The sequence below is a fragment of the Trematomus bernacchii genome, unplaced genomic scaffold, assembly GCF_902827165.1.
Source record: "Trematomus bernacchii unplaced genomic scaffold, fTreBer1.1, whole genome shotgun sequence".
Taxonomy (NCBI): Eukaryota; Metazoa; Chordata; class Actinopteri; order Perciformes; family Nototheniidae; genus Trematomus; species Trematomus bernacchii.
Genome location: NW_022987447.1, coordinates 1,312,093 through 1,328,844, shown reverse-complemented (window position 1 = coordinate 1,328,844; position 16,752 = coordinate 1,312,093). Strand labels below are relative to the sequence as shown.

General features: G+C 39.9%; 1 protein-coding gene and 1 long non-coding RNA gene across 2 annotated transcripts; one reads left to right on the top strand and one right to left on the bottom strand.

Moving 5' to 3' along the window:
• Window positions 1-4,181: 4,181 nt before the first annotated feature.
• On the top strand, window positions 4,182-13,581 carry LOC117492319 (protein-L-isoaspartate O-methyltransferase domain-containing protein 2). The gene is made up of 7 exons (XM_034142497.1): window positions 4,182-4,338; window positions 7,622-7,782; window positions 7,961-8,111; window positions 8,692-8,794; window positions 8,889-9,060; window positions 9,639-9,762; window positions 10,562-13,581. Exons 2-7 carry the CDS (start codon window positions 7,627-7,629, stop codon window positions 11,152-11,154), a joined length of 1,299 nt encoding a protein of 432 aa, XP_033998388.1. The 5' UTR covers window positions 4,182-4,338; window positions 7,622-7,626; the 3' UTR covers window positions 11,155-13,581.
• Window positions 13,582-14,174: 593 nt separating this feature from the next.
• LOC117492367 lies at window positions 14,175-16,751 on the bottom strand. Its single transcript, XR_004556848.1, has 2 exons — window positions 15,955-16,751; window positions 14,175-15,677 (listed from the first exon to the last, which is right to left on the bottom strand). It is a non-coding gene; the product is annotated as an uncharacterized LOC117492367 (long non-coding RNA).
• Window position 16,752: the final 1 nt, after the last annotated feature.

Sequence of the window (16,752 nt, the reverse complement as noted above, 5' to 3'; positions counted from 1 at the left end):
GCTTTTATGACTTTTAAACCCGCCCTCCCCTTCCTCATGTCTTGTGTAACCTTTCCTCAGGAAAGATCATTTTGATGCATTTGGTTAACAAAGTAGTATATTCTTCCTCTCTTGAAAATGCACGAGAATACTACCCAAGAGTGTTAAAGACTGTGAATATTCTCGTAACTTATTTGATATGGCATGACCCCTTTTAAACTGCTTGATGAAATTGTCTACTGAGGTATGTAAATGAATAACACTGAGGCCATGAAAGCATCGCATTTTCAGAAAAATGTCAGCGGAGAAAGCAAACGCAGCCTCCGGCCGGTCCTGCGCCCACGCACTCTATGTTTCTGATTTACTGAGAGTACTGAGTGATGGGGGGGGGGGGGGCAGCTTTATTCAGATTATTCTAAATAGCAAAGAAATTAAAAACAGGCTGGTCAGGGCCCCAGTTTCCAGCCGGAATATAAATGAACTTAACATGATGAAACTTTCAGGGAGGCCAGCCCAGACCAAAACCTGGTGTGTTTTAGGAAGGGGGTAGCAGGTGGGGCGGGGGGGGGGGCACACCTTCTCATCCTGGTTCCATGTTAGGTCCAGGTTCTGGTCACACTTTGACGTAGAAATTGACTCAAAGATAGGGATGATTAGTCGAGGCACTTTTCATCGAGCTGAGCAAAACCAAAAAGCCCCCCCCCCCCCTCCAGACATCCCCCACCCCCCGCTGTAGTTACAAGCCGTGTGGTCTTATCATGTGTGCCTTTCTCACTCCACTCATTTCAACATATGGTATGTTTACATTTGGCAAACCTGGTTCTAATAGTGTTCTGGTCCGGATCTAGATCTCTTAACAATACTGCACTGAAAAAACTGAACCGTTGACTTAAATGAAATGTCTTATGTCAACAGATTTCACAACACTGTATTAGGTTAGTTGAAAGCAATAATATTAAGTTGAACCTAATATGTTTAATTTAAACTTAATATTATTGCTGACAACTAACCTAATACAGTGTTGTGAAATCTCATAATACATTTAATTATAGTCAACATTTAAGTTTTTTCAGTGTGTCGGTATCTTGGGGCGGGGGTTTTGGGGGGGGGGGGGTTACTGTGTATCTAGGGACATAAATGTGTCTTCACATGCAGGTAGAGGGCATTCTGTTGTGCCACAGATACAAAAGTACACACTCCTGTTAGGCTAAAGAAACTGTGATCTCATCATTGTGTGGATTCAGGTACCAAACTGCACGGACAGTTTCTGTGAAGGAATCTGAAGAACATCATCTTCATCATCTTCATCCCTAGATAATGCATCAGTGTGCAGGGCGTTATTTTGAAACATGTGGAAGTCTCTGTACATATTTGTATTAAGAAGAAACAGTGTTATTGTTGTTGTATTGGAGACAAAAAGTGCAAAAAAAAAAAAAAACTTTGTGACAAAGAAAATAATTCCACAGCCAAGGGGTGTCCTGCTAGCACATTTTTACAGAGATGAGCTATTTTTACTGGTGATTTTCTAGGCATTGATATTGATATCCTTTTAAAAAAGTACAAAACTTCCAAAATTACAAGCACTTCCACCCTGATAGATTGTATGGTCATTTTTGTTACTTTTGTAGATGTGGTCGTTCCTTTACTACTGCACCGTTTTGTAAAGTGGGACAGGCCTTGGCTGTGTGTCTCGGGGTCTCATGATGTTTCTGTTTTAAGTTGTTTCTGTTGGGGGAGTAAACACTGTAGATGGGATGTTTGTGACTGTGTGTTTGTGTACCTGTGTACATGTTCCCTTGTTCCTGTGTCAGTGTTAAAAACCAGAGAAGTGATGTCAGTTATTGTGGGGGTATGAACCATTTTAAATGTTCTCTATGAAAAACAAAAATAAAGAATCATAGACAATACGACTCTGTCCAATCTGTGTGTGTGTGTGTGTGTGTGTGTGTGTGTGTGTGTGTTCTTGTACTTCTTTTGTGGGGACCATTTTCACATACAATAAATCTGCTTTGGTGTACTGTACTACGGTGCATACACAAACACATTAAGTTACATTTGAATTAAGAGCAAATATAGAAATATTGTTAATTATAAGATCATAAAATGTATACAATAAATATAAATGTACAAACAAGAATATGCAGTATATACACAATATATATAAGTAAATATATGACAAATGAAAAGTGAATCTGGTGAAGCGGTAGTATTGTGTAAAATAGTCCAAAAGACTATTATGTAGTTAAAAATTAACTATTTTTGACTTTTATATAAAGAACGGAACATGATGAAACATGCATAAACTGCAATATTTAATGCAGAACACTTTATACTTGAGTTCAAGTAGACAATTGTTTATTTCAAAGTGCTTTAGTGCACATTTAGTGGAAGTCGGTAGTGAGCATTGACTGGACATGGATTATACTGAACAGATATGATCTTTTTTGAACAGATGTTTTTATATTGCTTTGTTGTTTAACTCGACCCCCATTTAATTCATCAAGATTCTTTTACTCCTTTTTTCTTAAAATGTGTTCACTAAGGAGGCATCCAAGCTATATTCAGTTTTTTACAAGAATTCAAGGTGAGTAAATGATAAACACATTATAATTGTGTGGGTAAAGTAAAGGCCTGCATTCTAAATGTTACTTCACTTTATATTTCACATCATTAATCCACATCTGTGAAGGAACTAAAGGTATTAAACATGTAGTGGAGTAAAAGTACATGATTTACCTCTGAACTGTAGTGGAGTAGAAATAAGAAGTAGCATAACATGGAAATACTCAAGTAAAGTACCTCACAATTGTACTTCAGTACAGTGCTTGTGTAAATGTACTTATTTACTTCCCACCTCTGTGTGTGTGTGTGTGTGTGTGTGTGTGTGTGTGTGTGTGTGTGTGTGTGTGTGTGTGTGTGTGTGTGTGTGTGTGTGTGTGTGTGTGTGTGTGTGTGTGTGTGTGTGTGTGTGTGTGTGTGTGTGTGTGTGTGTGTGTGTGTGTGTGTGTGTATTTGAGGTGAACTGTACATTCACACAGCAGGAACACACACTCACAACATACTCTTCCTGACTGCAGGCTGAACAAAATGGGGGACCTGAGTGTGTGTTAATGCGCTGTTACATGTAGTTTGTATGTTGGGCAGCACTGACCTCTGCTGGAGCGTTGAGTAATCAGCAGTACAGTGTTTATCATAGAACTTACGTCTCTCTGGAGATCTCTACATTTTGATTTGGCACACTCCTCAAACAATAATCATTATTCTCAAACACGTTGTGAAACTCTAAAATACATAGTTCTCCACAACACTATATGCATTTCTTATTGCATTTTGGCTTTTTAATGTATAAAGTGTTTTCTGTCTAATGCATATGGCAGGCATTTAGGCAGAGTTCCCTTTTTTTTTTTTTTGGAAGTTCAAACTCTGCCTGAATAATAAGTCTATAATAAAGTACAGTACTCAAAAAACTAATAAGGAATCTAAATGAATGATATTGTTATCTTTGAAATATCACACACTGTGAAAAAATAAAATCCCACATACAGAAAACAATTCAATGTTTGAGTTGTGTTCTTCTCCATTAAAAAACCATAGGGGTGTAATGTACATTATCCTACATTTGAAGTGTAACATAAATGAATAATTAGTGATTATCGGGACAGTATTTGGTTACAAGACATAGTGATCCTGCAAAAAAATATGAATATGGCAGTTTGTTGATTCTGACATGTTCTTTCCTGTATTGACTTTAGAGAAAATGGTATAACTTTTATAGAGCAAGGGAGGTGCATTGGTTAAATCCAACATCTGTCACTGGACTAGCTTAGAGACTTTAGAGCAGAGACAGGGGCTTAGCTTAAAGGCAGATAAAGAGTATTATTCTTTTCAAAATGATTAAATCAGAATTAGAATCTAAAATATAATACTTTATTTATCCAAGGCAAATTGGGTTGAGAATGAAATAAATAAAAGAATCACAGTAGTTATACAAACATAATAAGCTAAAGTCAAAATGTGCAATAAAAGACAAAACATTATAATATAAAGATTTGTATTTATTTATTAAAATAGACCAACAAATAGACTCTAAACATGAATATGACCTGCTTAACAAGATAAACAAATATATAAAACATCCTGATAGACTCCCATTTAATATCTTCAGTGCTCCACTTCCTGCTCTGTGCACAATGTAGGCTCCTCCGCCGTTACGTTACGTACAGTGCGTCTGACGTCAGCTGGCCGAATGTTTACATCCAGGCAGCAGTGGTGTGTTTCTCCCTGGATCTCCACAACAACAAAAGGCTGAACACACGGAAACCCGCGGCTTCAGAAAACACCAGTCTGCGTTTTCACAAGGTATAACATTAGCGTTAGCATATTTGACCATGGAGGCTCAGTCAGAGCTAGCTGTTTGTCTCTACCCAGCAGCAGCTAGCTCTTATCATTCTGCTCTCGCTCTTTCTCCTCCAGCGAAGAGAATGCGGTTATTTCTGTTTGTGTCGACCTTGCCACCGCGTGACATTCTGTTTTAGATGTAATATTCACTTTTAGTTGTTCATACGAGACGATAGTTTGACTAACAGTGCTTGAATTTGAGTGTTAGTCGAATTGGGATCCCCGAGTGGCGCAAACAGCAGCCGCGTGCAGCAGCAGCCCGTGCGTTGTGCGGGAATCCAACCTGCGGGACTTTACTGTCCCCGTGAACCCTGTCACTGAAATAATGCACGCGACAGCTTTTTATTGAATGTGCAGATGATTTACGAATCTTCAAATGGCAGCAGTGTTTCTGCAGGAAGTGTGGAACCCTTCTAGCCTAAAGCGCTTAGTGTCCGGGGAGCTGCGCCCTCGTGTGGTTAGGCTAACAAACTCAACCAGAATACCTTCCACTGAGGGGACAGATACGTTGTTACAGCTAAAGCGAGGAGCCAAACATATCAAATATTAAGTAAGAGGCATATATCATATATTAAAGATAAAAATAGAAGTCACACATATTACAATTGACAAAAATACACATCCAGGTGGAAAACAAACAGTAAAAGTATTATCTTTACAAATAAGTGTAGCATGTAGGCTGTGGCTTAGTGGAAGTCGCTTTGGATAAAAGCGTTTAACAAATGACATGTAATGTAATGTACTGTAGTGTGATTGCAGATTCCAGATAACAGTAGTAAAAGTATATATTGCACAGGTATTACAGATCTGGTACAGTGGTTGAATTGGCTAACTACGAGAGAGCAGCCAGTAAAAACAATAATTATACAGCGGTGTCCATGGAGGACCTTTACTCCCAGCGGCTCAGGAAGAAATCACTACGGATTATCAAAGACCCCCATCACCCCAGCCACAAACTGTTCTTGCTGTTGCCGTCTGGCAGACGTTACCGCAGCATCCTGGCAAGGACAAGAAGATTCGGAGACAGTTTCTTCCCGCGGGCAGTGAGACTGTTAAAAAATTGAACTGTTGAAACAACTTCAAACATTCATCTGCTACTCAGTAGTATGTATCTAATACCTAACATATATATATATATATATATCATTCCAATAACTTGTATATAGACTCGTACTGCACTATTCCACATCATCACTTTATTTTATTTTATTTTATAACTATTATTCTTTTTGTATTGCTCTTGCTCTTATTGTTATTATGTTATATTATTATGTTGCATTGTTGGAGAAGCCTGTGACATAAGATTTTCAACTACATAATTACTCTGTAGCTATGTCAGATTGACAATAAAGAACCTTGAACCTTGAACCTTGTGTGTATATATATATATTTATATATTGCACATAAGTGATACGAGTAGAAGGCCTGCATTCAACACTTTAGTATTAGCATGCAAACTTAGTACTTAAAGTACCAAAACGTACAAATACTCATAGGTCAGAATGGCCATTTTCAGAATTATATATATAATATCACAGGATTATACTTTTAGTCCATTATTGTGTTCATCATTGCAATTTATACAGTTGGAGCTAATTTCTTTAACGTTTTTATACGTTCTTAATCCATAATAGTATATCATCATGTATTAACTGATAATAATAACTCTTAATATTTACTGATGTAATGGAGTATAAAGCACAATATTTACCTCCAGAATGTACTGGAGTAGAAGTTTAATGTAGCATGAAATGTAAATACACAAGTAAAGCACCTGAAACTACTTGAGTAAATGTACTTAGTTGCTCTCCACCACTGTATATATAATATATCATCTTCAGAGGGGAAAGATTGTAGATGTACTGTCTTGTAACAACTGCTGTTGGTTGCTTTGTTGATTCTGTGGCTGAAACACATCCTCTTCATCTCAACACAAGAGGCTTGAAAGGCGGAGGTGCAGGAATATGTAAATGACACCCCCCCCCCTTTGTTCTTTTATTACCTCATGACCATGGGCAGCATTTGGCTGCCCTCTGATCTCCTTGGTGTTGTTTTTAACACGGCCCTGAACCACTGCCCGGCCTCAGCCCGCCCCCCCCCCCCTACATTAGGCCTCTACAGGCCTCCCTTTTTTCTATAGTTTGTTGAATTGTATACTAGGGCTGTGTGATTATGGCAAAAATCATAATCAAGATTATTTGGGTCAATAATTGATATCACGATTATTAAATACGATTATTCATTGACTTTGAAAAAATCCATTTATTGAACTTTAAAACAAATAAAAATAATAATTTGAACAGTATCTTTTTAACTGTTGATTACCCTGAACGTATAATTCAACTGAAAAACCAATACAAAAATAAATGATACATTTAAATAAATAATATCAAAATAATAATAAATACCAATAAACAAGATCAGCAAATATTTTGGAGCGCACTTCCACAAGCTACTAAACATATATAAATATGATAAATACAAATAAATTAGACCAAAATTAATTAGATCAAATATGTTGCAGTGCACTGTCACAACCTAGCAAAGCTAAATAATTGTTTTTTCCGATTGTTGTTTTTCGTAATTGTGGCAGGCCAAAATCGTAATTGCGATTAAAATACGATTAATTGCACAGCCCTATTGTATACTTCCATTTTCTCAAATGTTTCTAATATCTGTCATGTGTAAATGTTGTCTCCTGTAACGGTGTTGTCTCCCCTTTGAGCATGAGTCAGCATTGTCTTCCAGAAACTTTCTTTAATTGATTTTTTGATTGAGTTTGAAGCCACATTTTGACCAGACAGTTCTTAGATCTTAGTTGTTTTCTAAGATATATTAACGAGAGAATGGATTCAAGTCGATTTGTGTCTGTGTCGTAAGTTATTAGAGAAACAAGCGTAGCCAGGGGAACACTGAATTTCAGCCGTAAACTGCTTCATTCAGCATTTATACTTAAGTTTTAAACATTATATTTTCCCAAATGGATGAATTGGTTCAGATGTAGTTCAATATGAGGTGGGTGTTTTGGCAGCTTTCTGCTTTCTTTTATATAAATCATGAAAGAACACACAAAGTATTTTGGCTTTGAAAAGTCAGTCTGAGAGAGCAGAAGTATAGAAGTGTTAGTAGACGTGTCCAGCTTTGACCCCAGTGTGCAGCAATGCTTCCTGCAGTCCTCACATACACCACTTCAAGTCGTGAAGTTATTTGTGATGGTAAACAGCCTGTTCCTCTCTGCCTTCAGTCAACATGGGCGGAGCTGTCAGTGCCGGAGAGGACAATGACGACTTGATTGACAACCTGAAGGAGGCGTACTACATCCGCTCAGACCTGGTGGAGCGGGCCTTCAGAGCCATCGACCGCGCTGACTATTACCTGGACGAGTACCGGGACAACGCCTACAAGGTGAGCACACTGGCTCCAGAGAGAGCACAGCTGGGTGATGACAGGGTTTGGAGAGAGCCGGGAGGAGGGACATGTTGTTGTTATTAGTCCCTGGATATTTGTTTTGTTTTTTGGGTGCATTTGTAATGTTTTATAGTCTGAGAGATTTTTGGTTATAATGAATGCTTGGTGTTGTTAGGACTTGGCGTGGCGGCATGGGAACATCCACCTGTCGGCTCCCTGTATCTACTCTGAGGTGATGGAGGCTCTGGACCTCTGCCCCGGACTCTCCTTCCTCAACCTGGGAAGTGGCACCGGGTACCTCAGCACCATGGTCGGCCTCATACTGGGTATGTGGGAAGAGATGTTCAGTAAACATGTGGCAGCATGAAGGTGTGTGAACTGGAAGAGATGAGTTTATGAATGCTTTGACAATAAAAAAAAAAAAGCATAAAAAGTTCCCAAAAAAATTCTACAGATTGTTGAAAATTATTAAAAGGGAAAAACTGTGAAATCTGGTTTAAAAAAAATCTATAGAGACATTGAGATGACATTTAATCAATGAGCGAGGTCTGAACTGAATACACATTTTTCTTTTACAAAAAGTCAAAAGAATATCGGAGACAATATTTCAGTGAAAAGCGAGCCTGTCTTCATCAGATTCAGACTTTTAGAATTGCATTTTTTGGATCCTCAAAGTCCAGTTGATTTATCGGTAGTTATAGGACTATTGCTGACATTAAAACAGCTTCTGCTGCCGTCCACTTTGCGTTTAATGAGCTCAGGGCCACATTTAAAGACATTTCATAAAGGTGTATGGATGTTCCCACTGGTCTTCATTAACGCAGGTTATGTCATCGTCACATTTACTGTGTTTGGAATCCACGTTAATGTGTCTTATTTCAAACTGAGCTGTTCCACCTGTTGCAGGACCCTTCGGAGTGAACCATGGGATCGAGCTGCATGCTGATGTGATTGAGTATGCGTGCCAGAAGCTCGACTCCTTCATCAAAACAAGCGACAGCTTCGACAAGTACGTGTCTAAAATCTGTCAGAGTTGACAGCATATTTGTTCAGTTTATTCTTTCCTTGTATAACTCTTTGTTCATTCTCCTGTCTCTGTGCAGGTTTGAGTTCTGTGAGCCCTCCTTCGTGGTGGGGAACTGTCTGGAGGTTCCTCCGGAGAGCCGTCAGTACGACCGGGTGTACTGTGGGGCGGGGGTGCAGAAGGAGCATGAGGACTACATGAAGAACCTGCTGAAGGTGGGGGGCATCCTGGTGATGCCTCTGGAGGAGAAGGTGGGTGTTCTGCCACAGAGACTCAGCACAGTGCAAACTGCTTCTCTGTTTAGCGATTATAGGCACCACATGACTCATTTAACACTAACTACTGGGTAAGGCTGCTCTATAAAAACATATACATAATGAACGAATACAATCATGTCATAACCCAATTTTGAAATGTCACACACTGCGTTTCAATGTAAAAAAGCAGGTATATTGTTCTACTAACGGATATTTGTGTCCATATTGATTCATGATTGTACACTCATTTGTGTTTTTATTAAGAGTCAATAAATGTTGTCTTGGATCAGTGTTTGTGGTTTTGTATAATGACATTTGACCTTGTAACTGTGGAGTTTTCATGGAGATGATCTCCAAAGCTTTTCCAATATTTTCTTTTGACACTTTTATTATGGGATGAATTGACGTAGTATATGTCATTAACACAAATTGACCACTCTTTGGACAATTTGGACTAAATATAGAGAGTAGCTTTTTGAAGTTCTGACTGTGAGCAAGAGAAGACAATAGCACACAGCACCGTCCTCTGAATACACACTGACTGTATTGACTTCCTGTTGTGTTTCCTGCAGCTGACCAAGATCACCCGCACAGGGCCGAACAGCTGGGAGACCAAAAAGATCATCTCTGTGTCCTTCGCCCCTCTGGCGCTGCCCAAACACAGCACCAATGGAAAACCCAAGACTGTCCCACTGCGTGAGTCTCCTCTTCACCGTTATTTAAATATGGAAATACTAGTATGACTATTGATACATAGAGTATATGTCTTAAGCATAGACTGGACTGGTCTGAAGACCTTACCCATCGGTGCGTAAAGAAGAGACGTTGTTGAAAAGTAAAATACTCACCATCAAAACTATGTGTAGCACATGCGATGCAACTGTTTAATAAAATATTAAAATATGTTCATGCTAGCGGATTCTTCGGAGATCAAATTATGCTTTCTCTATATTTAATATGTTAGTTTACTCTTATTTCTTGCCTTTTTTACCTACTATTCCACACTGTAACCTTCTCCGCTGGGGGACTAATAAAGACATCCTGCTTCTGATAATGGATTGATGATGGATCATTCTCTATTTCAGAGTTTCCTTTTTGCAAAACGCTCTAATTGATTTCAGTAACCTACAGTTAGGCAATGTATATTTCTCGGGCTGTGGTGTGAAAGGAAAGAAAGGAAACAGTAGACCAGTTATTGCACGGTCTTTGTACATTGCCACAGGACTGATAAAGTTTCGCCATCATGGTTCAGATTTTAGAGCCGTATATTGTAGTTGTTTTATAAAACATAATCCCAACTCATATCCACATAACTACAATGTACGTTTGTTCCGCACAACGTGATTGGTTAATGCCTTCATTTATGGGGCGAGAGCTCAGAAATATCCACTGTGTTGGCTGCATATATTCACCTCAGTAGAGGGATTGATGGAGTGAGTTAAGGTCTACATTTGTTCTATTAAACCTTGTTTCTAATATCTATTTTCTTTCCCAGCCAAGTACGAGGTACGCACGTTGCAGGAGCTGGCTCGTATCTGCATCCGCCACACCCTGAGAGTGACCACGGACGGGGGGGACAGCCTATCACGCGGCAGAGGGTCCTCGTTCTCCGTGGGCAGGGGCCTGGCGGTCGCTGGGCTCCATAAGTACGGCCCCCGCTTCAAGCGCAGGCGCGTCCACCGGCGCCACTGCAACGCGCTGGTCCTGGCCACCAGGCAAGTGGTGGCCAGCAGCGGCATCGCCCCCACCCCCCTGGACAACAACAACAACCAGGGGGGACGAGCCGAGGAGGAGGCGGGAGAGAGGGAGGCCCGGCAGCAGATGAGAGGGAGCAGGAGGGCGGGGAGAGGAGCGGGGAGAGGAGCGGGGAGAGGAGCGGGGAGAGGAGCGGGGGCCGTGGTGGAGGAGGAGGAGACTGTGGAGGAAGAGGACGAGGAGGAGGAGCAGCAGGAAGGGGAGGAAGAGGAGAAGGAGACCGGGGAGCTGCTGCGACCCCAGCCCCCCGTCAACCTCCTAAGAGAGAGGATCCTCGGCCTGCCGCTGCCCGAGCCCCTCAAGATGTACCTGCTGTACTACAGAGAGAAGTGAGGGTCCGGGGGCCACATCGTAAAGAGAAGAGGATCAACATCACCTCCTGTACCGGGCAGGACCCCTTACTGACCCCCGGTGTCCCGCTCACCTCCATCATCCATTCTCTTCCCCTCCCTCTGTTCCCCGCTGTTCTTTACTCCATTCATTCCCTGACATTGTAAAGAGGTCAATTTGTCCAGTGGAGAGGGGGGGGGGGGGGGGTTTAGTCTACTTGCCAGCACTTTGAACCCAGAAATGTTGAGTTCCCCAAAGTTTTATGTTAGAAATGTAAAGTACATGTCCCCAGCACACAGAAACTGACAGATGCTAACCTGCAGATGCTAACCTGCAGATGTTGGGTATTAGCATCATTAGCATAAATTGTGTCAATTAGCATATGCAGACAATAGCAAAAAATGGTCTTGGCCCATTTGGACAATGTTGGAGTGGTTCTGGAGGTTGTTGAGGATGTTGAATCAATTTCTGACATTTTCAGGATCAAAAATTGCAGTTTTAACCACAAACTGGTGATATTTGTACTCCGGATTTTCAAGTTTTGGAGGACCCAAAACTGCAATTGTTTATCCTGAAAATGTCAGAGTTGATTCAACCTTCTTCAATAACCTCCAAAATCACTCCAAGACTGTCCAAATGGGCCAAGACATTTTAAGCATCAGGCAATTTCTATGTGCTGGGGACCCTACTATACATTTCTAACATAACACTTTGGGGTACTCCACATTTCAGGGTTCACAGCAGGACTCTATGAGCTGGTAAATAGACCAGGAGGGGAGGGTGGAGGGGCAATACAACCAAACAGTCACTAACACTTATAGATATAAATACACAAATCATTACCAATTTGCTCTGTATATCCTGACCAAGCCCTGCATAACAACAGCTTCCCAGAGGGTCCCTCAGACAGGGGGCTCCTCCCATCGACAGCCCCAGTTTAGAGGTCATACTGACTGTGTGGAAGCTGGTGGTCTGCATGAGGTGGTGTGTATTCATGAAGAAGGGGTGTAGTTTGAAAAGGAAGACATACTTTGTGAGGGATGTGTATTCTGAGATGATATCGCAGCTTCAGCTAGTGACCAACATAGTTCCACTGATTCCCAAATAAAAGGTGAGCGTTGATTCCATTAAATATTTAACCGAGCTCCTTCTCAAAGGCCAAGTGTTGCTCATCATTTCAAGATTTATTATGAGCTTTGTCCATTAAAAGAAGTTTCAGTTTTTTCTATGCATATATTTGATCGTATGAGTTAAGTCTTCTTCTGACTTATGGAAAAGATTCTGAGCTCAATCCTAACGTGTGTATCCAAATAGAAGTCTCAGTGCTTCTTTACATCTCATTATATTCTCTTACCCAAAAGAGAATGACCGTAAAGGATCACATAGCTACTAATATTCCAATTCACATAAATAAACCAGCATGATAAAACATAACTAATGTTTATGATGATTGACAGTGTGCAGGTTTTACGTTGCCGTGCTGTCATGTTTTTTTTTTGTCTTGTATTTGGATTTTTGAAGTTAAACAGACTTGAAGTGTTGTGTACATATGAAATGTCATGTTATATGAATCATAAACACATGATAAGTAGAAGAAGCATCTTCTCTCACGTTTCTGTTGTAGTTTATATTTAGATGGAACCAGTGGCGTAACAAGGTTGTGATTGGCCCCGGTGCAAATATTGTTTTGTGCGCTGCTCTTGTGCTTTGGTTTGCTGTACATTATAAATGCAAGCTATTACACTTTTTTATAATGCTACCGAACTTGTAGCATTATAAAAAATGCTACCGAACCACCGCTAAGAGCCGAACCACCGCTTAGCTAAAGGAGGCTAATGTTGGGCTATAAAGGAACTACAGCACGGTCACATGACTTCACGTCACCACCGCTAACCTGTACAGTACAGGTTGTTTAAACGGTTCGCTCGTCAACGCAAGGTATCACATGACATGAAACTTTGGGAGCAAGGTCATTGGACAGACAAATTAATTTATGTTGCTTGGTTACTTTGAAGACTGCGTGAACCGGTCAATGCCATTGGGGCCCCAAAAAAAATATATTAAAAAATAATATTTAAACAAATATATATAAAACGTGTGCTCTGGGACCCGGTGCGTTGCACCGGCTGCATCGTCGATAGTTACGCCACTGGATGGAGCATCCTCGCTTTGTTCTTTTTGCTTTTCTACCAAACTCTCTGCTCCCCTCTGTGCCAAACTTCTGTTGCATGGACTCAATTCTGGAGAGGAAACGGGATGGACAGGAAGTCTGAAGACCAATAATTAGTTTTGCTTCATTACCACTGAAATGAGTGGTTATTCATGTAACGCTTAGAAATAATCCCATTGGACAGTTTGTATCTGAATAATGTCTGCAAAAAATGGAGCTGTACTATTGACTGCTGTTAATAAAGTGCGATATAAAAAAGATTCCAGCTGCAAATGGAATGTGATTAGCTAACGGCTGCTGTCCACTGGCACTGATAGTGCTTCATACAGAATGTCCCAGGAAACACTGGAAAGAGAAAATAATATATATATATATATATAACATATTATCTAAAGGATCATAATGCAGAATGTCAAAAAAGATTGCAACAGTATAGTATGTCAAACATGTGGATACAGTTATATTATAGTATGTTGTAAATATGAAAATTAAAGTATGTCACAAAAAGTCATAGAATAGTTTGTTGAAAATATAATGAAAAAAGTCATAGTACAAAATGTCTACAATTATTTAAAAAAAATCATTTGAGTATGTTGAAAATATTTTTTTTAAATCAAAAAATAGAATGTCAATATTTAAAAGTATGTTTCAAAATATGAAAAAAGTCACGTTGAAAAAATGTGCAAGAATATCGCCCCTAACTTCATTCTTTAAGTGTTTTTTTCTTTTACACAAAGAAATGATTCTCAGCATTCTGTCAGTGTTTGTGACACTAAACCTATCTATTAGAAGAGGTGCGACATCAAAAACACATATTCCTCTTTATAGCCCTACAAAAAAAAGAAAAGAGGAGAAATATGTATTTATTTATTTGTTCTCCGGTCCCTTTAAAGCAAACTCATTTTTCTACAAAGTGTCACATCTCAAACTGCTCGAGAAACCGTATAAGTAAATAGGTTGAATCATTTCACATGGTAAAAGTACCTAAAGAGACAGGACATACAACATATGATTGAATTGTCTTTAATAATCAGAAGAAACTAAACAAGGTATAGACATGGCCGGCCTCAGAGAGGAGCATCATGGTCCTCTCAAAACACCAGTCTTCTGATGGAGTTTGGATCCAGTGATGCAGCTATGGGATATATTTCACATTCAGCTTACCAAATTCCTATGAATTATGAAAATGCCACAACCAAAGGGTTGACTCTAGCTTGCTAAAGTCATGCGGCAGGTATACTGCATTCATTGCAATGTCAGTCACAACAGTTAAGCCTTATTCTAATGATTATGTTTGTGAGGTTAAATGAACAGTAGACATAAAAGAACTGTGACGAACATCCATGTGCTCTCAGCGTCTCACAGATGAGCCACACTTTCACTTTCCATATGCAGAACATATATTCCTAAATGTATACACAGACAAACAAAGCCTGTACCTGGCTGAATACAAAAGAAGACACATGTATGACACAACAAATTAAATGTCAACATTAAATTACAAAGCTGAAAAAATAAAACAAATATCTATTAAAGAAGCAAACTGAATAGAAAATTATATCTACATCTGTATATAAAAATGAAAGATTATAAGTTAGATTTTTATCAATATGGGATCCCATTTTAGAATTTATTTTATATATCTGCAAAAGTGACTGAGGATTGCCTATCAACAAGTCTATACTCATTATTACATATCTAAATACATACGGTGTGCAGCCAAAGGTCAAACAGCAACAAATAATCTTTAGTTTAAGTTTCTATTTTTTATAACCAGGGTGGCTCTTAAAGAAATACTTTACCCACACAATTCTCATCTTTACAGTTAGCCTACTCACCCCGTTACCTTGGGTGAAAACTTGATTTTGGAGAAAGGTCTTAAAGGATTGAAGTGAATGGGTGCCGAGTTTAACAGCAAAACTATAGGAAGACATCTGTGAAACGTTGTATGCCAAAGTGTATAAAAAAGTAAGGTATTAGTGACAATGCATGCATGTGTGAAGTAGTGAGCATACAACTGGATACATTAGACTTGTATGATACTTCACTGGTTGAGTGAGAGTATGTTTTCATATAATTGGACTCATGTTAAACGTGGTCCCATTTACTTCAATTCATCAAGACTTCTCTGTTTTCTCTACGTTCAGGAAGGAGGCAGTTGACTTTTCGCCAAGGTAACAGGGTGAGTCATCATGATTATGTGGGTGAAGTATTTCTTTAAACAAACACTGTCAACTGAACAAGTATTTGTGAAGGTTTCTTTGCCATATGATCCAGGCCTGTTGAAATGTGAGGTGGGAAGTGAACCGTGCACAGCAGCAGCCTCACAGTCACAGTTAATCTGCATATTGTCCACCTGCAGGCAAACAAACGGAATGATTTGTGTATTATGAAGACATCCATAGTGTTTCCACCACAGTACTGAGAAAAGCATCTTTAGAGTTAGATGGAGGTCAATGAGGTCAAAACAAACAGAGGGAGTGTGGCCCCCTCCCAGAGTCATGGAGAGGCTGACTGCTGTCATGAGTGCACCCCTTTCCAACAGCAATGCTATGCTAACAACAATCTCCTGACGCTGGAATGAATGAGTAGATAAAAACACACACAGGCCGAGAAGAACAAAGTGTGCACACCTGAAATAAAAGGAGCCGAGATGAAGGACACATTAAGGCACCGTGGAACCCTGATGAATCTGAGGCACACTCCCAGAGAGGAGAGGAAGGCCTTGATCTGCTCAGCCAGCTCCCATGTCCTGAATCTCAGAAAGTGTCCACAGGGGGGGTGTGGATGTCCCCCCCCCCATTTACAATCACACAGTGAAAGAATCAACTCAACATTTTAGGTAAACCGCTCATTTGTGATTAGAGAGAAGAAGGGCTAGCACTTAGCTCTATCCACCTTCTATTTGATCATTAAAACCTCAATTGTTTCATCTAATAAACAGATATTTGAAAACAACATGTTCTGCTTTTTGTGAGCCTCTTGACTTTTGCCGTCTCCATGAGCGAGACTGCCAAACAGGCGTATTGTCTCTAATGTAATTATTCTTTGTCCCGTCTAACTCCGCAAATACACTTTTTTCCCATAAATGTTGACGTGTTCCTTTAAGACAAAAACACATACATGACATGTTCCATTATCAGAGCTCTGACAATAGAAGACAGCACAGTTTGACGTACACCAAGTGAAGACACACAGATATGTGGACACGTTGTCTGTACGTTAACCCCACAATGCTTTGCACTAATGTCCACACATACAGTAAGAGAGGACTACAACACCCAACACACACCTGGGAAGGTAGGGAGAAGAAGTGCACAGGTCCATTTGTCTCTACATTAAGAACATTGTGACTGATATATAAGACTTCAGAGGCGTAAAGCAGTTAGTGATGTGAGGCTTCATGCGTTGCTGCTGTTCCTCTCGGGGGG